Source organism: Cottoperca gobio, chromosome 15, assembly GCF_900634415.1.
Source record: "Cottoperca gobio chromosome 15, fCotGob3.1, whole genome shotgun sequence".
In the NCBI taxonomy this organism is placed as follows: Eukaryota; Metazoa; Chordata; class Actinopteri; order Perciformes; family Bovichtidae; genus Cottoperca; species Cottoperca gobio.
Window position 1 is genome coordinate 12,570,060 of NC_041369.1, and position 24,507 is coordinate 12,594,566.

Consider the following 24,507-nt stretch of genomic DNA (forward strand, 5'->3'; position numbering starts at 1 on the left):
ATCTCCAGCAACTCAGTTAAGTTTGTTTGTTGCTACGTTTTTCCTCCTTTTTGTTTCTCTAATTAGCAATACTAAAATATGTTAGATATATTCCTCAGTGTTATATTGCTATAAGCTTGATAATGGTGATTGATTTAGTGAATTTTGGGGTAATCAACACGACAGAACTCAGTCACAGCAGCCGGCAGCTGGAGAAGATTCAGCTCAGCAGGTCACCTGTCTCTTCCACACCAACAGAAGAGGCAATATCAAAGAAGACACAGGGACAGACAAACACTGATGGACAATGTGGAGCACCCTGCCCAACCCCAGCTAACTGGCATGATCTTAAAGATAAGGAAGTAAACTTTATATTTCAATAGACAGAACACAGGATCTGTGTCATCTGTGGTTTACTATATTTGGTCATCTGTCAGCTTTGTCGTTCATGTATTCTGAAACCAATGCTTGAAGCAGTGGAAATTTAAGTTATTATTGCTAACTGCGTTCTATCTTTGGCCAATCGTTACACTTAAACAGGAACAAGAGTTGCATAGAAAATGAATGATGTCATTTTAGACTTGGGAAATGACAGATTGACAGTCACACATAAATCTAACACTGCATGTCATTTTGTTTGGTTCATTTCAATGCTTTAAGTCTCTAGTCTGTTGATTTTCTACACTCTGCTCATGTTCAAAAAGACAATTTGGAAAGAGGTTAGTTGATTTATTGAGCACTTGGAGGATGTGTGAAGGCACAAAAGGTCAAAGACGACCGTAGATACATAAACACATCACATTCTACACACTCCTGACAAAGAAGTGACTACCTGTATTAAAAAATAAAAATTCTCAAACGATTTACAGTACGATCTCATTAGACAAGATTTAAACCCAAGGATAATATGCAATATCTGCAAAAATGTGTATATAATAGAGAAGACAGTTGTTGCACTGCCCTTGTTAAATCAGGATATTACAAATATGGCAATGTCAAATGAGATAAATCCTCTTGAAATTTAATTTTCATGTTATGAAAGTGTATCACACTGGAATGGCTTTATTACTTGTACCTAATTGTGTAACTAATGTTAATGGTTAATTAATAAAATGACCAAACCTCACAAAAATACACTTTACTTAAGATTAAAGCATAACACATCTGTAATCCCGCTGTTGCATTTCAAAAACTGTGATGCACTTTAGTAATAATCTCAGAATTGATATATATGTATATGAAGTGTTTCTTTGCCATGGTTAAAACTTTTAACAAAGTAAGAGTTGATTGGAGTTGATGTTACAGGGTTATAAGGCAGAGCTACTATAACACATTCTCTGTGTGTACATGTTTGTATCAGCGAGTATTGCCTTTTGCTTTGTACGTCTCCAGATGCTGCATCAGGTCTTCAATACGCATGTCCTTCAAGTGAACCAGATGCTCTAACCTGTTCACTTTCATCTGCAGGATCTACACACACACACACACACACACACACACACACACACACACACACACACACACACACACACTCAAAAGGATGTGGTAAAACTAGGTGAGGTTCTCTTTCCGAAACTGTGAATTATCTCATACTTCCTAGAGTGGTAAAACAAGACGCTGAGCAGATACTGACTCAGTGACCACTGCTGACACAGCTTATGACGCATATGTATCACACACACACATACATACACACACACACACACACACACACACACACACACACACACACACACACACACACACACACACACACACACACACACACACACACACACACAGTGCAACATCTGCAACAATATTTCATGTATGACAAACCTCTTCCCCTCCAAGACATCAAAAACGGAAGACGACTTTGTTTGCAGATGTTCTAACAGTCAGCTGAGTATTTCCAGGATTCATTTGTGTGTGTGTGTGTGTGTGTGTGTGTGTGTGTGTGTGTGTGTGTGTGTGTGTTTGTACCTCTACAGTCTCCTGCAAAGCCATGACGGCTTGCTCTTTTTCCTGCAGGATTAGTCGTAAAGTAGGATCCATGTCTGAATAAAACTGCGATGTGTACTGCGGTTTACTATAAAAAAGAAAAGAAAAAGAAGTCACATCATTATTATAAACGTTGCTTTTGATGAATTGTATTCACATCGAAAGCAACATTATGGTCATACCCGTTTTTTATTCTGCTCTTTTCGTCTTTTTTCATCTCTTCTCCGGCCAGCTGAGCCACAAGTTTCGCTTCAGTCTGACGAATTTCTGACGAGAATAAAACAAATATGTAACATTTCTATTATAACTATAATGTGAACACAACATGATGACTAACAACTCTGCTGTTGTTAAAAACCTAAAAAAGGAATCCAATAAATCTTAAAAAAGGGACACAACTAGGGTAAAGGGAGGAGGATAGCAGGCAGAATGTAAGCAGAAACAGGGGAAGTAAGATTAGAAGATGGAGGAAGAGAAAAATGAGGAGGCCTTTAAGTCCTGCAGTGCTGAGCTCAGGCCAGCGATAAAGGCCATCTGGTGATGTTGGGAGCTGATATGAGGACCTGAGCTGTGCGTCTGATAGCGGATGGGGTGTAGATGGAAGAGGAAAGAGCAGGGAGGAGGTGCTGGCCTGGGGTCAGCTTTACAGGGTTGTTTCACAGACAGATGAGGTGTGGGAAACGGAAGAAAGACACGTCACCGATTCACTCCCTAAAGGTCGTGGCATTCTCTAATCAGTCCTGTGTGATGCTGTTAAATGTAGATATGTTTGTGTCCCTGTGTGGTCGCTGCTATCTGTGGGAGAGATTAGAATGAACTGAGAGTTGTTAGCGGGACACAAAGGCTGACAATATCAGGACAGGCAAGAGAGGGCAGGAAGTCGAGAATATCTTGGAAATATGATTTCAGAGGCAGAATCAGCCTTCACATCAGTCCTCTCAAGACACAACAAAACACACTGCAGTGTCTTGAATATGCTGATTTTGTGTTTGTCAGCATACCAGTAGATTCAGCACAATTAAATTACTCACCCACTTCCCTCCCTATGTTAAAAAAGGCACATTTTGGACTCTTTAGCTTCAGTCAAGGTTACAGACTGACGTGTCAGCTAATACTCTCCACGAATGACCAATGTGATCAAAACACAGTCATTGCATTCTTGTTAATTCAGCAGTCTATGTTTCTGTAATCCAGATGCTTTCCCTATTTCACTGATGTAGTGGAATACTTCACCCCCAAAATGACCCTTTCTATATCAATTACTCACCCAGTGTTACCTTGAATTCTTAGAGAAAACTTTGTTTTTTTATCGCATGCCTTTGTGGTAAGAAAAGTCTTGATGAATTGAAGTTAATGTTTAACAAGAGCAAAACTATATCAAAACATCTGTTTACAAACTCTCACACAACCTGTGTCGTATAAATCAAGTCTCCTTTATCCAGTCTTATGCTCACTACTTCCAAAACACATGTCTTTTTGCTAAAACCTTACTATTTAAAATATTTTTGACTCGTACGGACTCGAACGAAAGACTAGTGCAGTGTGGAAGCGCTTTAAATAGTAAGGTTTATGCAAAATTGCATGAGTTTGGGACGTTGTGAGCCTACAACTGGATCAATGAGACTTGGATTCTGAGAGTTTGTAAAGTTTTCTTCAAGAATTCAAGGTAACTCGCGATGAGTAATTGATATATAAATGGTCATTTTGGAAGTAAAACATTCCTTTAATCCAATTAACTACTGATGCAAGGTCAAATATGAAAATAGACATGTCGACCAGAGGATAAAGTCTGACAAATGTGTGGATTGAATAAAGAAAGTTTGAGTAAAGGAATAAGAGGTATGTTAGTGTTTGTGTGGATGCAAAAACAGAATAATGTCTCTACCTGTATGAGGTTTCTCCTGGTTTCTGGTTTCATAGTATTCCAAATCCTGCGTTCAAAAGAAATATTTGTTCAAAATGTGGTTATTTTTCTAGCTACAATAGAAGAGAGAGGACCACAGTAATGACTTACTTTGTAATTAGCATTCAAACAGACAAAAAGCGACTAAAAGTATGTATGTTTCTAAGCACACGCATGCACAAACACACAGTACACACCAGTATATTCAGTGTAGTGTGCTCCAGTTTCTTGTCTATCTTCTCCCTGAGGGCGCTCAGTACAGGCTCTATCGCTCCTGCAGTGGTCAGTACAATCCTCCTCACTGTCTCCTCAGGAACGTGAAAGTTCAGCTTGGAAAATACCTTCCTGTCCACAGAAGGAAAAAAACACAGATGTTTCTAATAAAAAGAATAACTAACTAATAAAAAATCCAAACTAGCCACAATAGGAACAGCAGATTGAAAGTGATGATGCACGATGACAAACACTATAGGGGGCAATTTGTTTACAGTGAAGACTCATAAATCTGTAGCTGGCTGTGTGCCATATAAGCGGCCTGGGAGAGCATGAGTGGGTGTGTGTTGGCATTGGTTCTCACGACCAGATGCAGCGAGACCCTTGGTAGTGCTAAAAAGAAATTCTGCCTCAGTGTTTAGGGCAAAATTATTGTGAAGCAAAAAGCACTTACTGTCATTTGGATTAATAGATATCAATTGGGATAGTAACTTTTTGGTTGTGTGTGTTTGTGTAAGAACATTCAGGGAAGATGTGGACATATTGACAAAGTCCAATTGTGAAAATTTAAATCTTTCCAGCTCAGGGGAAGTGGCTGTGTGTCCTTTATGCAGTCACCTCCTATCCTACTCACAACCAATGTTTAGTAGTCTCCAGTCCACGAGTGCAACCTTCTCTAAATACATATGTGTATCAATTTCCTTTGCTTCTAGAAATATATGTAGGAAAAACAAGATTGCCATTTAATAAAACAAACACTTGTAAAATGATGTCTCATGTACAGTATGTATCAACATCTTTATGCTTTTCTTTTAATGTATAAAAGTTCACCATGCTTGAGACAGTCACACCGTAGAACAATTTTGGGATTTGGCTCAAAATTTCAAAAAACAATCACAAGGCAGTTTTTATAACAACAGATCCATGTAAAAACAATGCTTAACCATTTACTGCAGTTTAAATTATGACAATATTTATTATATTTATGTTATTGTGTTACAATGAAATGCCATGTTACTTCAACAACCCACATGCACTTAGTGTAAACACATAAATAAAGATTACTGGTGTCTTGCCTGTTGAGGAGGTTCCAGTTACTGAGCTTCTGCTGTGTGGAGTTTGCAGAAATGTAGTTGTGCGGGTCAACAAGCTTTGGGAAGAAGTATTTGACAACCTCTGCAGCCAATACTACAGAGATCAGAGATGCAGAGTCAGTTAAAGTAACTAAATAAACAGCCAGACATTCGAGCTGATAAACTACTTAAACAGTCAAACAAGTAGCTGGAGACAATACTTAGAAACACATTTATACGAGGTCGTATTTCTCCTGCCTGTTTGTTTAGTTTTCACCTCCGTGGACTGCTAGCAAAGCCGAAGGCTAAGTTAATAACTACCTCCGTCGCTGAAGTCTCTTGTGATGTGTCTTTTAGGCCGGGACAGAGATATTTTGTCTATCCATGCGTACAAATCCTGCAGTTCCTCCTCTTTCAGTTCTCGGTCCATTTTTCTTAAAACGACATCAGTTTCTCAACAGTTTGTAAACTGAGCTAGCTTGTTAGCTTCCCTCGACAACAGGTTGTTTAAGGCGTTGCTAGGCGACCGCCAGTTAACTACAGCAACAAAGATTATGGCGTCTGGATGATAAAGACGGAGAAACATGACTTAAAAACACTGATTGTGGGGATTCATTTTTATTGTAAGCTCCGTCTTACAGACAAAAAAAAGTATCTCAATAAATATGAATGGTTCAAATTTCAAAGTTTGCAGGACAAATAAAGACAGAGTTCTCACTGTAAAGGAAATACCACAATCATTTGGCATTATGAGCGAAGGACACTGTCTGCTGCATAGAATATGCAATATAAAATCCCTTGATTAATTACAATCAACAGTACCAAGTCAACATACAAAACAAAACAGCAGCATGGAATTATTCAAGCATACCTAGGTTAGTACAAACAAAGTTAAAGAAATCCTAACTTTTGTGGTATATCCTGAACTAAAACAATCTGTAAATTTCCCATGTTGGTTCCATATTTCAAAATCCCTTTACAACATTATTTCTTAGAAAAGCAGTACCAAAACCAATGTGAGGGAATGGTAACAGTTAGTAAAACAGTTACAGCATCGATAGTGCAATAGCCTCATAAAGTGTTCACATATCCAAGGATCAAGGCAGAGAGAAGTTTCCCTTTAAAATAAAATACAAAAAAGCATCATCATGGCAGTTTAGCCATTTGTCATTTCTAAAGCACAGAAGTTGAGTCTGGTAATCCCGGTTTCAGGTCTTCTTCAATATACTAAAGGCAAGACACAGACGGCGGTAATCCTCAGGCAGACCATGATTGACAGAAAAGTTCTGTCCCTTATTGTTCAGTGGATCTGGTTTCCCCTTTAAAACAGACATGCGTCTGCTGCAAGGATTTCTAGATCCTTCTTAGGTGGAACAACAACAGTGTCCTCTGTCAGAGGATCTCAGTGTTTACATCAGGCTGAATTATTCCCTCTGTCATCTGGGCCTGCTGGGGGGCATCAGGGCAGCTCTCCCTGTAAGCTAGAAAAAGAAGTACTGTTAACAAACATGCTACTGATGAGCTTCTCTCAGAACAACTCAAAATGTCTTTCTCTCTTATATTATACATCTCTAAGTTGTTCAGAGGTGGCCCGGACAAGTTTGTATGCTTACTGACTCACCAACACTGAGCCACTGCTTATTCATTACAATGCTATGTCGGGTCAATGCCCCAAACCACAGACGTCTTTATAAATGTGAATCCCTTGAATAACATTAGGAATGTCTGAATACTAACTTCCAGGATTTGGTGGATTTAGGCTGACTCGAATACATACCAGCTGAGTGTGTGGCAGCGGAGAGCGGACTGCAAAGGGCTTGGGCTTCACTGGAGGCATCGGAGACTTTGGTGTCATGATCTTAGAGAGCAGATATTTACATTTTAAAGAAGTACCAATGCAAGACCAGTTAAATGTGTGAATGAGAACATGTAGAAATGGGAAATAAAATGATCTGTAATGTCATTTACCGGTTTTGCCGCAAGTGGTGGCAGAGGTCTAGATGGAGGTTGTGGCTTATTCTGACCAAAAAAGAGACCAAAAATGTTAACAACAATGCATACACAATTTAACAAAGCAATTAGTTTCCTTGAAAATAAAATAAAACATTTTAGTATGCAATTTTACCTCAGTATAGATTGGCTTGCTTGAAACAGGCGGCATGAACGGCCTCACAACCTAAAGAAACACATTCATTTGTTGGTTGAAATACAGATCTAAACAAAAAAGACTGCAACACTACACATAAATCATTTAAATTAAAATAAAGACAAAACTGATTATATTACCTGTTGAATCTTTAATGGCTGAGGTACAGCTGACATTTTCTTAGGTGGCTGTAAGGACAAAATCAGAGATAAGTGAAGGCGAAAGCTTCATTAGTCGTTTTTAGCCATAATCCTTACTGACATTTGCAGATTCATTACAATAATGTTTATTATTTAGAATAGCATCCTTGGGGCTCATTGGTTGTCAGTGTGTGGCTCAGGGACATGTTTGCTGTTTTCTGTAGCTTTAAAATTAGGGCAATGTTACCCGAAACTATTCACCACAATGACCTGGTGTCAGATGCAAACTGCAGTTGCCATAAAAGCAAACATCATGTCTAATATAGACATAAAGCTAACACATATAATGTGAGTGATAGTGTTTTTGCTCACCACTGGAGCTGCTCTGCTGGGCTTCAGTGCTCCAGTATGTTGTCTGGCAGTAGCAGAGAACAGAGGTTTACAGGCTTGCGTGGCTGAAGACTCCACAAATGTAGGCTGGCTGATGTGTGTGGACCCGAGACGAGGGCTGCCTCGTGCATCGCTTGGCTGAAACAATGGGTTGGATTGTCCTGAGGTAGATTGGAGGCATCTATAAAGAAATAAAAGCTCAAATTAAAGATGGACAACATAGACAGTGTTGTCTATGTGACAGTGTTGTCTATGTGGCTGAATGTACATATTGATTGAACTGAGACTGAAAGAAAGGGATAACAATTTTTTCTGTACCTCTTTGCAGGTCGCTTTCTTTTGATGCAGCACATCAAACTCGCAATAACCAGGACCGACAGCAGGAGTAAACCAACCCCCAGTGACGAGATAAACACCACCAGACCGGCCTCTGCACACACACACACACACACACACACGCATTTATTGTGACAATATTGCTTTATTGCTCAAGGATGAGCATGTGACAGAGTACGTCACTCGCTCAGGAAGCAAAATGCACTGTAACATCATTACTGCATTTTTACAGACTGGCTGGGGAATTCCATTAAGTTAATCAGAACAGAGCGCAGTTGTTTGAGTGTCCATGAGAAATCAATTTCATGTATTAAATCTTGATGGAAAAACAGAGCAGGAGAGGAACAGACACAAACAGCCATATGTGGAGCCTGGGCATCGAAAGGTCAAGCATATAAAGACTTGTACAATACCTTCAGGGAGTTCGGACTGCTCCACATCGCAGAAAGGCGGGACCCAGCCAGGGTCGCAGTGACACTTGCTCTCATGGTTACAAACCTGCCAGAGATCACACTCAGTCAGTTACGTAATTATGGCTATACACAGGGTTGGGTAGTAACAGATTAACTGAGATTACATAACAAAATTACAATAAATGAGTGACGATAATGAGCCCAGAGTACATTTAAAAAAATAGCAATTAAATGATAGTTACATTGTCAATGATTACTTGATTACATTTTTGATTACGTCTTTAAAATATTCAAAAATTATGAAACTTTTTTGTTTTTGTTTAAAAGGTGCAATATTTTGTTTTGATACTAATCCAAAAGTATTCAGAATAGATTACTTTTTTAAAATGAATTACAAAAATTGCCATGTTTTGTATTGTGTGAGGTTAACAGATTTCTCACCCCGTGGTTGTTGCATTTGGCAGAGCAGTCATTTGGTCCGTACACCTTTATGTTTTTGATGTCTTGACACCGTTGATTGTAGCATACCTAACAGACATTGACACAGTTCACACATCTGGGGTCCACAGAGGTTTTGTTGATGCTAACAACAACGTGGGCAGTTTTCTTACCATGTTGTTGCCACACTTGGTACCGGCAGGCACCATACCCAGATCTGCAGGGTAGTTATCTTCAGGGTTCATAGTTGCTTCATTGCATATGTCTCCATTTCCTACTTTGTAGAAGGACTTTCTGGATGTCACCGGAAACTCCCAGCCTCCGGAGCAGAAAAGTGTCCCACACGATTGATCTCTGTAACCAAAAACCACAAAGCGATGACACCAAAAACCAACAATACTACACTGTTAATAAATACTATTACACTGCTGTTGATTACATACCGGCTTGAACATCTCTGGCTAAACAGTGTCTTTCTGCAGTTTCCGTGCTGGTAGAAGCAAGCGTCTGGAGCTACTTCAGCATCTAAACAGAAACATGACAAACAAGATAGCTACAGACGTAAGAGACGTAAGATGTATCAGAATCCACATTTACTGTACTTAAGTACGATGAGGTACTCGTACTTGACTTTTTCCCCATTTTATGCTACTTTAAACTTTTACTTCACAACATTTTGGAAGCGAATATTGTACATTTTACTCCGCTATATTTATATGGCAAAATTTGTCGTTAGTTACTTTGCAGATTCAGATTAGTAACACAAAATATATATCAGCTAATAAATAATAATGTATTATTATGAACTTAGCTAAATAAAGTAAATAAAATAGCTGATATTAGGCACAATTTGCCTGCTGCAACATTAGTGATGATTACTCATTAATCCATCAATGACTATAACCTAATAACACAATAAACACCATTCTGAAATGGACTAAAACTTGCAGACCTTTAGTTAAGTAAGATATTCAGGACTTGTAATACAGCATTTCTACACTATGGCATTGCTACTTTTACTTGAGTAAAAGATCTGAATACTTCTTCCACCAATGTCAGAATCAAAGAAAATCTAAACCACACTGTAATTCACTGGTGTTTTTACCTGGTCCCCAAAGTCTCTTGCAGTGTTCCTGCCGTGAAGGGCACTGTCCATTGTAGCAGTATCCTTTTCCACGGTTGCAGGACAGACCATTCTGGGTGTAGGCGTCAGTCGGACAGGAGGTAGAGAAGCCAGTGCAGTATTCTGCCAGGTCACAGTCTCCTGCCTTTGGTCGGCAGACGCTGGCTGTTGGTTTCAGCTGCAGAGCGGAGAGAAACACAGATGGGGATGTACTGACTGCTGAAATAAGAACACTCACACATAACCAGCCAGACGGCAGAGTCAGACAGTGTCTAGCTCTATGGTAACACAATTAGAATCGGTGGGCATAGTGAGTATTACTTACTCTGCAGTTGTGGCAGCACTTTCCCTCTGCACACTGGGCTCCTGCATTAAGTTTGCAGGTAGTGGCATTGCAACAGGGATTCTTGCACTCCTATGAGACAGACAGAGTATTACAATCCAGTATCCTTTGTGTGCTTTGAGTTTATGTTATTGTGTGTATGCCAGAGGTGGGACCAAGTCATTGTTTTGCAAGTCACAAGTAAGTCTCAAGTCCTTGCACTCAAGTTCCAGGTCAAGTCCTAAAGTTTTTGTTTTGAGTCCTAAACAAGTCATAATGCGCCCTTGTTATTTGTTGACCAGCTCATAGGTTTTGTATGGAAACACAATTATCTTTGGTATGACTTTTTCCAACTGGTGCTCAGTAACGTAACGTTAGTTCTTCATGGTTCTCTCTCTGCAACTTGACTGGATGCTCTCGGATTGGCTCAAACAAAGTGGATCTGGGGAATGAAGTTTCAACTTGCTGGGAATTAATAGCGAAGTTGTGAATTGATTCACGGCACACTTTTTAGATTACATTTTAATATTTTGGATTGGGGGAAGGTGTTGGAAGTATTTTCAAGTCAAAAGGTTTAAGTCTGGCGTCCCGGTAGCTGACCCGGTAGCACAGGCGACCCATTTACAAAGGCTAAGTCCTTGCCACAGCGGCCCGTGGTTCGAGTTCGACCTGTGGCCATTTGCTTTATGTCGTTCCCCTTCTCTCTCTCCCCCTTTCACTATCTACACTTCTCTCTCTGTCATTAAAGGCATAAAAAAGCCCAAAAATATAACTCCAGTCCAAGTGAAATCACAAGTCATTGAAATCAGAGTCGAGTTGCAAGTGTTTTTTTTATTTTGTCATGTCAAGTTTAAAGTCATCAAATTTGTGACTCGAGTCCAAGTCATGTGACTCGAGTCCATACCTCTGGTGTATGCACCCTATGTGAGCGCGCCATGCACAAACCTGTGCAGTTCCACAGTCGCACTCCTCTCCAGGCTCCAGGAAGGCATTTCCACACACTGGCCCTCCATAGACGCGATCGGTAGAAGGAGTATCCAGCAGACAGGCAGGGTTGACCTCCTCAAAGAACCTGCTGAGCTGCTGCTGACTGCAGCTGCTGAACAGCTCTGGATACACAAAGCTAAAAAGATAGCAAGAACAAGAAACAAAAAGCTGAATATTAGCTTTACTTGAGGTATAAGAATAGTAGATTTGAGGGAGATAATGTGCAAGTGAGAAATTGAGTTTACCCAACACTCTCAGCCATGATGCAGCCTTTTTTCGTTGTTAAAGAGCCACAGACACAGTTTTCAGAATCATGGGACAAGCCCAGGTTGTGACCCATCTCATGTGCAATAGTAGAGGCCACTCCTATTGCGTTAATGTTATGGTCCTGTGTGTTGCGTAGAGAAAAACTGAAATCAACATCACACAACTCCCATTTATATTCCTTTCATTTCTATATTTTCACACAAAAACGTATATTTACTTCATTGACAGCTCCAGAGTTAGAGGTGCACATTGCGTTGGTGTTGGCTAAGCCGACAGTGGAACCATCAAAATCCACACCTCTGAGTGAAGAAGAGGAAAACATGTTTAGATGCCAGCCAGCTCTAACAGCTCAACATATCATCTTGGCATTGTCGTTTTAGTGGGCAGTTAAAAAAAGGTCTTACGTGATGAACTGCGCATTGTCGTGTTTGGTCCTCGGCAGCAGGCTCTTCTGACGCCACTCAAGGAAGCGACCGAGGGTGAGCTCCGAGTTTGTGCTGACCTCTATCTGATCTCTGTATGACCAGATATCCAGACCGACCAGCATCACACGGACACCCACTGGGCGATACAGCTGAAACAGAGCAGCATGTTAGCACGTAGTGGAATGTAACCTAAAACTGAATAAATGATCAAGGAAATACAGTACCAGTCAAAAGTTTGGACACACCATCAAACCTTTGACTGGTACTGTATTTCAAATCAGTATCTTTTAATGGTTAATAGTCAAACATGTAATGCTACAAATCACAGAACCAAATGCCTGATCTGTCACAGGAGAGCACTGTTGGGTCTAGTGCTCTCTGAGGGCCCTTCTCTTTCAGAGTATGCAAAGAGGATTGTGTGATATGTGTGAAACATATCAGCTTGGGTGTGAAGATTCACAGTTAAAGTTAGATTTTCACATTGAGAGAACTACCCCTTTCCTATTATTGGTCAGATTCCAGTCAGTAAAGAACAGATAGTATCAGGACAGATTTCTTGTATTTAATCCGCAGTGAAAATGAAGTGCTGGACACGAGGCTGTGATGCATTGTGAGAAAAATGTTGAATGTGAAAAATTTAAAATGTTATCTGTCGCCAATGAAAATACACTGAATTACTGGAAAAATAGATGATTTTTTCAAAGATTCTTTTTTTTGGTGAGCTAAGACATATCATCATTGAATCATTTGAACTTATAGACCACAGAGAAACAAACGTACCTTGTCCACATGGTTTGCTATTTCAAGCGCTCTGGCCTCTATTGTCTTCTTACTGCCAAACTTCTTATACTAAAAAGAAATGATTGTTTGAATTAGTAATACAACCAACAACATCTCAGTTATAAAAGAGAATTTGCTTCTTGAGGGAAATGAGTATCATCCCAAAGATCATTCTCATCAATAGGCTACATCTGCAATAACAAGCTCAGTCAGAAAAAGGAAAACATTTAATCAAACCTCTGTGTTGTCGACCACCACGACCAGCTCCACTGTCTTGGGTTTTCCTGTACGGCCTTTGGTCTGGGCTCTGCTTTTCTGAATAACACAAAGGGTAGATGATATAAACAATATTAAAATAATGTGTGCATGCATACATGTCTGATATAGGTAGACATCAGTTTTATATAATAATAATACACTTTATTTATTTGTATATCTGAATGCCAATTTTAAGTGCAACAAGTATTTTTCCAATTACTTTAACTCTTGTGTCTCAGATACAGAACTATTACAATACAAGAAACTGTGTATCGTGATCATTTACAGAGCTATAGTTAAGTAGTATTTTACTGTCTATCCCTTTTCTTGTTTTATTTCTCACAATATTGTCAAATGTAAGAATGCAGCACAAAATATTGGATATCATCTGAAGGCTTCAAACTCTGGTGTATTTCTGTTTGTGTCTTTACCAGGCTGCCGAGCTGGAATAGTCCAGACAGACGAGCTCCGTGATCATAGAAAGTGGTTGTGTTTCCATGGGAACAGGAGCTCCTCTTCCTCCTCAGGTGTTTGTAGTTGTAAACAGCATGAAGACCCTCGTCACTGTGAGCTTCGGAGCTTTGTCTGTTGTCCTGCTGTCCCCCCTTGGCGCCGGCCAAAGGTTCGATTAGGTACATTTGATCCTGGAGACGCACAAACCCCCTGTAGTGCAAAACAGGAACTTCAGAGTGGACACATGAAACTGTTTTTCTTTTTCTTCAGCAAATCTAACTTTCAAACAGATCTCAGTGAAACTGACTACAGGACTTGCCTTTGTTTATCTTGCTTTAGAGTTTCCACAGATATTGACACTGATAGACATGTATTTTATAGCAGACAGAAGGCAGCTTGGCATTGCCTTTGTTGATTGGGTTACAGGTTGTCAGACGCAGAGCTACATGCAGTCTTAATGGTCTTCGTGGTGGAGGAAATGGATGCTGAGGGACTGATCCTCTCTTTGGATTGGACACACTGATGTGATGAGTCACAGCGGGAGACTCAAGTCTCAAATCATCATGGGCTGGATTATGTTTGGCACTTTACTTTGAGGAATAATAACTTTTTGTAATTACAGATACAGGAAGAAAAATAAATTGACATCCAGCATTACTCACTTTATTCCTGAGCACAGTCCCACGCTGGCAGAGGAGTCGTCTACTCCCACAACGTGTCCATGATAGTAGCAGTGAATCTGAACAGACAGCCATTATTTGTCACAGACTCAAAGGAGAGATTTCAACTCACACTTCAGCTTTTTTTTTCTTGAGCACAGTGCAACAATGTGGTCTGATTTGAAAAAGTTATTAGTGTACTGTGTGTGTCATGATCAGATAAAATGACAATATTAACCATATACGTAAATTCCTCTTTCACAAGAATTGCATTGGGTAGTGTGACCTCACATACCGAGAAACTTTGCAGTTGTGAAACTTCCGTTTATCATGACATGTGATATTTTGAAATGAGATTTTACTGGGGATTACTGCATAAAATGTCTGTGACGCAATGTTTGATGATGAAAACGATGAAGATGAGAGGGATCTGTAGTTGCATATGAATTTAATTCCTGTTGTGTGATTTGTTATTTGTGTTGTACAGCCTTTAAAAACTTGACAGGTAACTTAATATATGCAGGAAGATCTGCATTTTACAAACTCTGTTTCTCATATTCAACAGTTTTTGAGCTGTGACTTTGTTTGTAAAATGACAACAAAAAAGAATAAACACAGGAAAGCAAATGTAACAAATCCAATGAAACTGAGGGCAGGAGACACAGGATATCCTGTACTTAATTGTTTCACGCCTCTGCAGTAAAATAAATCTGTGGTAGTATTAAAGCGAAATTCAATCAAATTGAATGAATGGAGTGAAACAAAATGGCATTTCAGTCTGACTAACAGGCTAAATATACTATACTCTGTGTTTGTAATAAACATCCATATAAGTCTTACAATCTAAATAAACACAGGAATCTGTTTCTGATACATCACATTATAATGCAAGTGGATACAGGGATTACATTAATGTTAGTGATATAGTAGTGAAAGCTACATACCCTAAGATCTGGAGTAGTTGTGACTTGGGTGCCCTGATCAGAATAGTGTGTCACAGAGAAGTTGTTCCCGACAAGATCTCTGAAAAGAACAGAGTTTTTTTAAGTCAATAATATTGACACACCAAGAAAGAAAGTAAAATATGTGTGGACCCTACACAGTCAGAAAAATAATTGAGTAAAAATACTGGTCCAATCATTTAAGTTTTCTCACTTGTTCTTTTCCAGATGCAGTGTGTAGTTTTGCCCTGCAATCATCAAGGAGTACTGGAGTACATCAGGGTATGTCTACACACACACGCACACACAGCAGAATATACTTTAATACATTCTTCAAAAGGTTAAACACTTTGTACATTTGTTTTAAAAACCTGATAACAATCGCACAGTAGAGTGTGTGTTACCTGATGTGTAGCAGCGGCATTAATGAGAGATGAATCCTTCAGTCTCTGAGGAATCACAGTTTGGTACTTCATCACATGAGGTAGAGTCCTCACGCTGCCCACAGTTATTCCTGCAAGTATCAGGGATAGGTTATTTTATGACAAAAGGCATGTAAGAAAGAAAGAAAGTAAGAAAAGAAAGAAAAGTCGTAGGCCTACCCCATGAGGAGAAAAAGATCCATATAAAAAATCCAGAATATGGCATGTTGCTCTACCGGACGGACTCTGTCATTGTGTGCTTGGCAGTCTGAGGGAAATAGGCTCTTCAGCTCTCCGCCCCTCTCTGCTGTGTAATATCCTGAAAATTACCATTTGAGGTTGACAAATCACATGAGTCACAACCTGAGACCTAAAAAGTACAACGTTGTTCTTTATAAAATAAATATAAACTGTGCGAGGTGCTGAGTTAACCAAAATTAAGATACAGACATGTTTTACGGGAATTTACGCTGTTGTGATGAACTTCACAAATGTGTGAATGACAATTTTACAGTTTATTTAAAATGGAAAGTCAGCTCTGCGCTCAATTTAACCTTAGTCGTACTTAAATTGTTATGAGGCTATAGGCCATTTTAAAGTGTTTCTCTCTCAGGCAGTGTTTTCCCCATTACCAGTCTTAGGTCACACATTTCTATTAATGAAAACTGGATGAAGTACAGCTGCATGTATTTTACTGGGCAGATTAATATTATTAAATGATGGTAAAATCCTTATTTATTTAAAGATGTTCAGTAACTTACTCAATATAATGACATCAGACCCTGAAAAGCCCCTTAGTGGAGTTTGTTGCCACCTACTGGTGAAATGAGGAATAGTATCACATTCGCTCGGAGGCTGTGTTTCTTTTTAACTCTTGCAGAAAGGTTTATTGTATAACACAATACCTGTTTAATTCATACAGGACTCATTTACAATTAAAACACATTGCTGTATGTTTGTTACACAAAGTAAAACAAGATTTTGCGCTACCTAATTTGGGGCCCCGGCACACGTTTTGTGATAATTTGATTAGACACACATGTATTTAAGAATATTCAGTGTAGCCTAAACAAAAATATCAACTGAATAATTAAGTTATACATGACTTTCTCTGATAAGAAGCTCCCTTAACCCTTACACAGCAAGTGTATATTGTTTGTGGTGCATAATACCAAACAAATTAAACAAAATTTCCTTTTGCATTTTGAGGTTGAGTCTGGCCAGTTGGTGGCGGCAACGTAACTTTTTGTTTTTGACAACCGTCAAAAACGTGTTCGTTGACGTCATCAATCCGCGACAACTACAACCAAAACAGAAAACTCTTCACAGCAGTTGGAGCTCTTTACAAACGTTACAGTTACAACAAACTGAAAACGATGCTGCAGCCAGAATTGGTGCGACTTCTCACAGAGGGACATGCGTTAGTAAAAAGCTGCGATGAAGACTGTCTGACAGGAAACACACTGGAGCCGAGGCAGAGTGAAGATGAGGAGGGAAACCCGTTCAACTTCACCCCGCAGCTCATCCACCTGCACAAGGACCACGAGCTTTTTGAGGTAACATAGCAACAACAAACTGAACCGACTGACCGTTACGCATACTGCGGAAGCACATGGATAAAGGTTGCTACAACATTACCAAGCTAACCTTCCCACCATAACCATAACATACTGCATGTGGATGTTGTTTACAGGATGGGGACATTCACAGACACATGTATCTGCAAGACCTCTACATCTCAGAGGCTGTCGACAAGCCAACTCTCAGGTATGGAAACCAAGCTGTATCATTTCTTGATCCAAGTTTTAGCTTTTGTAGTCATTTTAGCTTGTTTGTGTGTGGTTGTGGTTAACAAACAACAAACATTATCTAGCTAACTACATTATATAGCCCATTTAATTTCAGGGAAGATAATACCCTTCCCCTAAAAGCAACAATAAGCAAGGACTTTAGAAATATTGAAATATACATACATGGATAACAAAAAAACACAGACACAAATCAACAATTAGCTTTAGCTAGGTAAGATATTGTTCTGATCTCATTAAGATGTTTCTCATTTAAACAACTTCTGAAAAAGTACCACAACCACAATTAGGATTATACATTGAAATTAATTGAATCTTTCCCAAGTTACCATCACAATAAGGTAGTGAATTATAGAAATGTAATACTATTTGACCAGTATATCACACCTGACATGGGTTTGACTAATTTGTGTCAGGCGTTTCGTACCATTTCACAGACTAAACTGATAAGTAAAAAAGCTTGAATTTTTCTCAAATTGAAAATGTGAGAATCACACCATTCGAAACGCATTTCTATAGACTATTATTTTTTGGGTTATCGGGGCTCCTGTTCGTTTACAAATTGATATCTTTGTGTTTTCTACATTACTTCCCTCCATGAATATCATTGTTAAATATAGTGGGAAGCGGTCAGTCTATAGAAGCACTTGGATAGTCTATTAGTCTATAGTTATCTCCAGAAATTAAACTATAAATTGGCTAACAGCTGTGGATTCTTTCATCTTTAACTGTAGCCCATTGTTACTATCAGTGTGGGTCAGGCTGCCAGTCACCTTCCTCCTCTTTTTTTGTCTTTTCTCAGTGTGTCAGAGTTTGCTTGTCACATTTCCGGCTGCAGTGCAGTCTTCAGCACTTTGGAAGAGTATGAGCACCACTACAACTCCCTTCACAGACACATGTGTTGCTCCTGCCGTCGCTCCCTGCCAAGTGCCCGGCTCCTAGACATTCACATTCAGGAGTGGCACGACTCTCTCTTCACTATCCTCGCCCAGAGGCAAGATATGGTAAGCCAATGTCTGAGGTTGTGTCCTCTCCCATGACATCTTTATTGTCTTGCTCGTAAACTACAAGCAAAACGCTGTAAATAAATGTAAATATTTTTTAACATTATTTAAAGATGAATAATGAGTCTTTTAAACTTTTTCCTGACTCTTCCTTCACAATTTTCAGTTCCAGTGTTTGGTGGAGGGCTGTGGACAGAAGTTCAGCACAAGTACACTCAGGAAGGACCACCTAATTAAAATTCACAAGTATCCTCCAGACTTCAGATTTGACAAAATCAAGAAGAACCAAAGGTAAGGCTACATATTTTGTCCAATAGATGGTAGCAAAACCTCAGTAGGAATATTTCCCTATGCAAGGTTTCAGTCTAGGAGAGTCTGTGTTTGTTATAGTAAACAGGATTTATGACTCTAAATTGAAATTCTTGAGTTGAAGCAATGTTTCTATTTTCACTCAGCGATTTCAAATTCTCCTGTTAACATAACATGATAAAGCAAGTAATAGACTGATATTCTCTTTGCTGCTTTATTGAAACCAATGTTTAACCTTTGGTGAACTTTCGTTTAAAACCTCAGCTACAGTATGAATTTCTTTAAATGCATATTTATTTTTTAGAATTTTGTTTCAAAGCAAACCATAAAATGGCTTAAACAAGTGTTAAATCATTATATTTTCAAATAATTACCCTTGTATGTGTATTTTCTAATGTCAAATCTTTGTTAATAGAACCCAACAGATGAAGAAACAGCAGCAGAGAGACACAACCATGGAGGTAGTGGATGATGTGTGTGAGTCTGAGGGAGCGTGTGAGGTTATGTGTGATGTGCTGTCCCACCAACCAGAGCAGGGAGAATCCATGGAGACACATGTGTCCGAGGAAGAAGCCACTTGCATGGCAAAGTCTGCCTCTACTGAGGGGCATGCAGATCTTTCCGCAGCAGCTCACAGCACAGAGAATCCAAGCAGCGAGGCACTGAAACCAAGATACTCCTACAGGTTAGTCTTTAAACAAGTTTGCTGGAAGGCACTGGACATTCTCAGGCAGTTTTAGCCCTGTACTAAGAGACTAAAAGTCAGCCATTTTTTAACTATGGGAATTTAAGATTCCAGTCTTCTTATGGCAAAAGTTAGGTTTGGGTTAAGCAAACTGTAGGAGGTTATTTCAATAATTTACGAGTGACATTATATAATTGAAATGTATTTAAATTGATATCTTCATAATCTTTATGACAGTTTTTCTTTTTAAATGATAAACAATCTGAGACAGCCCTGTTCTTGTCCCTCAGGGTCCCCACAACTGTGTGCTTCGGTCACGGCTCCGTCCGAGGCTTCAGAGGGCGGCGGGGAAGGAGGAAATGAATCACCAGAATTCTGTTTTCTGTCCTGCTTAACATAATTAACTTTATACCCTCGTCTTGTAACAGAATATATTTACTGTCATGTGTCATTGACCTAAAATAAAATGTTTTTAAAATAAATATGTGATGTATGTAGACATTTGTTCAGGTGTGCAGCTCAAGACAATGTTTAAATGACATTTAAATATGGACACTTTTGGATAAGAAAAAGGACTGATGTCAGAATTTACATAATATATTTTTAATAATTGTACAAAACATCTTTTTACCCATCAGATATAAAACACACTGTACATTCATGACTGATGTGAATATATCAGTCATGTTTAGCATTTTTAGTGTTTGCAAAAATAGCTGATGACTTATTTACATTTAGTAATAAAACAGGACTTTTAAGAGCTCTTTCAACATCTGTGCAAAAAAAGTTCTCCTTTTGAGGTAATGTAAAAAAATATGAAATGACAATACTAAAGTAGATTTATTTTATAGCTGATTTATATTTTTGAAACTGGGAAAATTATTAAGAAGTTAGAAACAAATGAATCCTGTGGTTTAGAAAATGTAATAGTAAATTCACTTTGAAAGCTCATGGTTCTTAGTTAACATTTTTGAAGATTAAACAACTTCTAAAACCACTTTTATAAACATTTGATTTCATTGCAACAGTGATGAAAAGGCACTAATGAGCACATCATAGTCTGATCCATGATGGTTCTTGTTATTGATTGTTACAGATGACCCACATATAATTATATATATGGATATACTTTTGGACTAATTTGTTTTTTGTTGAATTTCTTCTATATGGCTTCTGAACATAAGTACAATAAGACTTGTTTGGTAACTTTTTCCTTCCACCTCCAGGTTTGAAAAAAAAGTCTGACTATCTGGACCTATCTGAATGTGGACGATTAAATGTTGATGCTCTTCAGCGTCTTCTATACCCCCACATTTCTGAATTTGAAAAACAAAATGCGTTTAAAATAAGAAATATTCAAAGGCCTCTGGAATGGAAGTAAAACATTCAAATGGAAATCACTTTAGTGAGTCATCACGAGTTATTGCTTTAAACCCAAAACTACAGGCCTTTAAATAATCATGTCATCTACGGACATTAACATTACTTTGACTAAAATATTCACGGAATACCTTTATTAGAATAGACAAGCTCACTATAATACATGGAATTTAAAGTAGTCCGAAAAATGAGCTCTGCGTGAGTGCGTCGTAAGAAAAGGTTCCACCGAATACCCTGAAAAATGACAATTTTAACAAATAATTTATTGTAAAGTAAATCTTTAAATTATTATTCATAGAAAATGTCTTTAAAAATGCAAATCAAGTGAACAAATATTAGTTGATCCTGTTCCGAGTGTTCCTTAGGACTATTTTAAAAGTAAACGAGATTGTTCTACCAGTATATTTGTGTGAAGAATGTTACATTTTCAATAACAAAAAATATTGAACACAGATTTAATAAAAATATTTCAGACAGGCTGACTCATAAGATGGATTTTTGCAGTGTTGGTTATTTGCTGTATGAAGGCATTTTTTAAAAGGCAGCTTTCCAAACGATGCAGTTCAAAGTTAGTGCGGGTTAAGACAAGTAGTACATCCCATATGGTCCACTGAATAGTCCTGGGTAGGGGAAGGCAGGCCGTGGTCCGTTCAGGGCCCCGTAGAGGGACGGAGCACCCATGGGTGCGCTCAGGGGGAAGGGGAAGGCGAAGGCCGGCAGCAGCGGCTTCGCAGCCAGCTTGAACTTCTCCAGCTCGGCCTCCTGTAGTCTCTTGGCCTTGGCCCTGCGGTTCTGAAACCAGATCTTGACCTGGGTCTCTGTGAGGCAGAGGGAATTGGAGAACTCCGCTCTCTCTGCGATGGAGAGGTACTGTTTCTGACGAAACTTTCTCTCCAGAGAAAGCAGCTGAGCGGTTGTAAAGGGAGTTCTGGGTTTCCTGTTGTTCTTGTGTTTGCGTAGATTGCACGAGGTCGGGCTGGGAAGTCCTGAAAGTATATTAAGAGAGTCACATTATTGGAATAGAAAATGAGTGATTTTGTAACTTTGCATGATGCATAGATACATTCAAAGCAAAGCCAGGGAAATATCAAACACAGAATATTTAGGCCACAGGAGCTGTCCTTTTCCGCCTTTTAAGTTTAAAGTTTAAAAATCCGTCTCTGTCTCCTCTAGATTTGTTAAAGGATTTTTTTTACATTGAGTTTCCTCATCATTGTACTGCTGTAAACAATATGTGTTATGGATTATTTTATTTACAATCACTGTGGTAGGCTATTTTGTGCAAGGTTCTTCAATTGGTGCATATATAATTTGGACTGTTGGAAAGATAAAAAAAAAAAATGCTGTTTCTCAGAATTAAGAAAGACAGTGTATCCTACACTCACTTGGAGGGGTTGCGCAAGAGGTATGAAACCAGGGGCTCGTCTCCTTGTCACTGAGGTCCACCGCCTCTGGTTTGGACCGATAAAGTCCGCTGGGTGACGCACACTCGGTCTCCTCTGCTCGGACGCAGCCTGAACCATGTTTTGGGGAGTGGATGCTTCCGTCCGGCGTCCTGTCTGATATGAGGGATTCCACACTAAAAGGAAGATCTAAACTTTTGGTTTTACTCCTTCTGACAGATGACAGGTCCAGCTCGTCAGCTCCTATGCCATCAGCGGCTCGGTCCTCCGGTGAGGTCTCCCCCGGAGCAGCCGAGGGCGGTGATCCCTGCGCAGGATTCATTACGCACGACTGAGGTGCCATACAACCAATTTTCCTGCCGCTCTCCCAGTTGCTGTTTTACTTTTTGCGTTTTTACTCGAGCAAGTCTGTTATTGACCAGGTCCCTTCGATGTTGCGCAGCCGCGTAGTAAACTTCAGTTTTTACGCACGGACTTGCCTCTCCTTCAGTGAAGTGCCCTGAGTTCCTCTCTCATCTTTCCGCCTGCCTTTCAGCCCGTCAATGTTCCCACGTGACTCAGCTAAAACAGTTTCTGATAGGTCAGGTTTGTAATGGCAACGTTGTGGTCCATTTCATGCGCCTGTGGTGCCTTGACAGATGTAAACCTCCAGGGGCGTGGCGTGGAATTCTGGGTCCCCATAAGTGAAATGCCCCCACCCCCCTCGTGCCCCCTTGTCCTCCTTTCCTTTCACACTGGAATTTTTGTTGTTGGACCTCTCCAGCTGTGGGATCCTACATCAGCACCATCTTTCTCCCCAGTACTGATTCACAGCCATCAATGGGTTTATATTGTGCACACTTACACATCAAGATAACATCAGTGTCTGCATTTATATATTTAAATGTCATTCCACAAACCTCTTTACAAGGTCTAATATTGCCTGAAAAAACTAATATATGGTTTAATATTGCTAATATAAATTGTTTAAAATATATTTTCATATATTTGTTGTGTTATTTTTTGCTAATTTTCGATTACCGAAAATGTAATGGGGTTCTAACTTTAAAGCTGCATTAATCAATATGTTTCTATATTAATGGTAGATAAAACATTTGGACTTGAAAGGCATTTGTTATATTGAAGAACTCAGAGATAATTACCACCCAACTCTGTAGTTCCCCGTGACTTTACAGAGCATTTTAGCATCTTTCAACTCACTGTTTTGGTTTTAAGGGCAAAACTTCACTGTTTTGATTCACTCTCACCGCTCTCATCAAGCTTTTCTATTCTATATAACTGCTATAAAAACCCACGCTACACTACATGCCTATCGCCCAAAGATAGAGACTAGCTGATTAACATAGTGGATAATTTAGCAGCTAAATAGTCAGATATTTCCCTCAGGAGAGGTCAGAGAACAAAAACAGAGCTAAAAGGAGAGTGAATATTGGACTTACATTCATGAGCAAACACAAACATGACTCCAAATGAATGCTAATGTTGCTTCGTGTCTTCTGGAAGTGTAAATTGACAACAGTTTGCTAACACGTTCGGCATGTAAACTCTAAGGTGATGATGTGTTGATAAATGATGTGTGTTTAGCTTGTTTCGCTGCCCCCAAGTGGTAAAATTATCAATGAATGAACCTCAACATTTATTTTACAAAAGTTTACTGGTATACAATTTTTTCGTTATGTTGCCAAAACTATAGTGCCGTTACTTGTTGTAGGACCTCGTCTGAAAAGTTGTGCTTCACAATATGTTACAGTAGTTTATTACAGTGTTTCATTAAAACAGTAAGGCAATCCAGGCTGTGGTTCACAGTACTTTTTATACTCTTTAAGTTATTTTCACTATAAATTTCTATCTGTAATCAAATTATCTATGGCTGTGTATTGCCTATATTTCAACCTATTGAGTTCATTGTCTGTAATCCTTTTGAGAGACAGTAAAACCCCAACTAATGTTGCAGAGGCCAATTGAAGAGGCCCATCCAAATTGGCCTTGTTTTGCAGCTCTTCAAATCAAGTCAAATCATTTTCAGTGAAACCCAATATGTGAGAGTTTTTCTCTCTTATGGGAACTGCTGTTGGGCCTGCAGCAGCAGCAGCAGCAGCAGCAGCAGCAGCAGCAGCAGCAGCAGCAGCAGCAGCAGCAGCAGCAGCACACTGACCGACTGTCTGTAAGACAATTGGTTAAATGGAGTTAACTGTTTCTCTCCCTGAGGTACAGTTCTGCTTTGATCCTGCTGCGACTGGCGCCTGTCTGCTCTCTCTCCCCCTCTGCCT

General features: G+C 39.3%; 4 protein-coding genes across 4 annotated transcripts; 1 reads left to right on the forward strand and 3 right to left on the reverse strand.

Annotated features, from left to right (window-relative positions):
* Positions 1–693: 693 nt before the first annotated feature.
* On the reverse strand, positions 694–5,601 carry spef1 (sperm flagellar 1). The gene is made up of 7 exons (XM_029449734.1): positions 5,470–5,601; positions 5,152–5,263; positions 4,060–4,207; positions 3,845–3,890; positions 2,142–2,226; positions 1,942–2,047; positions 694–1,449 (listed from the first exon to the last, which is right to left on the reverse strand). The coding sequence occupies exons 1-7, from the start codon at positions 5,576–5,578 to the stop codon at positions 1,336–1,338; spliced, it is 720 nt and encodes a 239-aa protein (XP_029305594.1). The 5' UTR covers positions 5,579–5,601; the 3' UTR covers positions 694–1,335.
* A 149-nt stretch (positions 5,602–5,750) lies between these two features.
* On the reverse strand, positions 5,751–15,968 carry adam8a (ADAM metallopeptidase domain 8a). Its single transcript, XM_029449683.1, has 25 exons — positions 15,829–15,968; positions 15,631–15,740; positions 15,441–15,514; positions 15,230–15,308; positions 14,289–14,365; positions 13,605–13,836; positions 13,153–13,230; positions 12,916–12,984; positions 12,115–12,284; positions 11,928–12,009; positions 11,689–11,831; positions 11,402–11,579; positions 10,460–10,549; positions 10,117–10,312; positions 9,455–9,536; positions 9,185–9,365; positions 9,015–9,101; positions 8,574–8,658; positions 8,143–8,254; positions 7,807–8,005; positions 7,435–7,482; positions 7,274–7,324; positions 7,117–7,167; positions 6,926–7,006; positions 5,751–6,629 (listed from the first exon to the last, which is right to left on the reverse strand). Exons 1-25 carry the CDS (start codon positions 15,872–15,874, stop codon positions 6,585–6,587), a joined length of 2,646 nt encoding a protein of 881 aa, XP_029305543.1. The 5' UTR covers positions 15,875–15,968; the 3' UTR covers positions 5,751–6,584.
* A 948-nt stretch (positions 15,969–16,916) lies between these two features.
* znf511 (zinc finger protein 511) lies at positions 16,917–19,936 on the forward strand. The gene is made up of 6 exons (XM_029449724.1): positions 16,917–17,204; positions 17,342–17,415; positions 18,259–18,460; positions 18,627–18,751; positions 19,185–19,454; positions 19,745–19,936. The coding sequence occupies exons 1-6, from the start codon at positions 17,025–17,027 to the stop codon at positions 19,815–19,817; spliced, it is 924 nt and encodes a 307-aa protein (XP_029305584.1). The 5' UTR covers positions 16,917–17,024; the 3' UTR covers positions 19,818–19,936.
* Positions 19,937–20,151: 215 nt separating this feature from the next.
* Positions 20,152–22,904, reverse strand: msx3 (muscle segment homeobox 3). Its single transcript, XM_029449733.1, has 2 exons — positions 22,220–22,904; positions 20,152–21,820 (listed from the first exon to the last, which is right to left on the reverse strand). The coding sequence occupies exons 1-2, from the start codon at positions 22,578–22,580 to the stop codon at positions 21,414–21,416; spliced, it is 768 nt and encodes a 255-aa protein (XP_029305593.1). The 5' UTR covers positions 22,581–22,904; the 3' UTR covers positions 20,152–21,413.
* Positions 22,905–24,507: the final 1,603 nt, after the last annotated feature.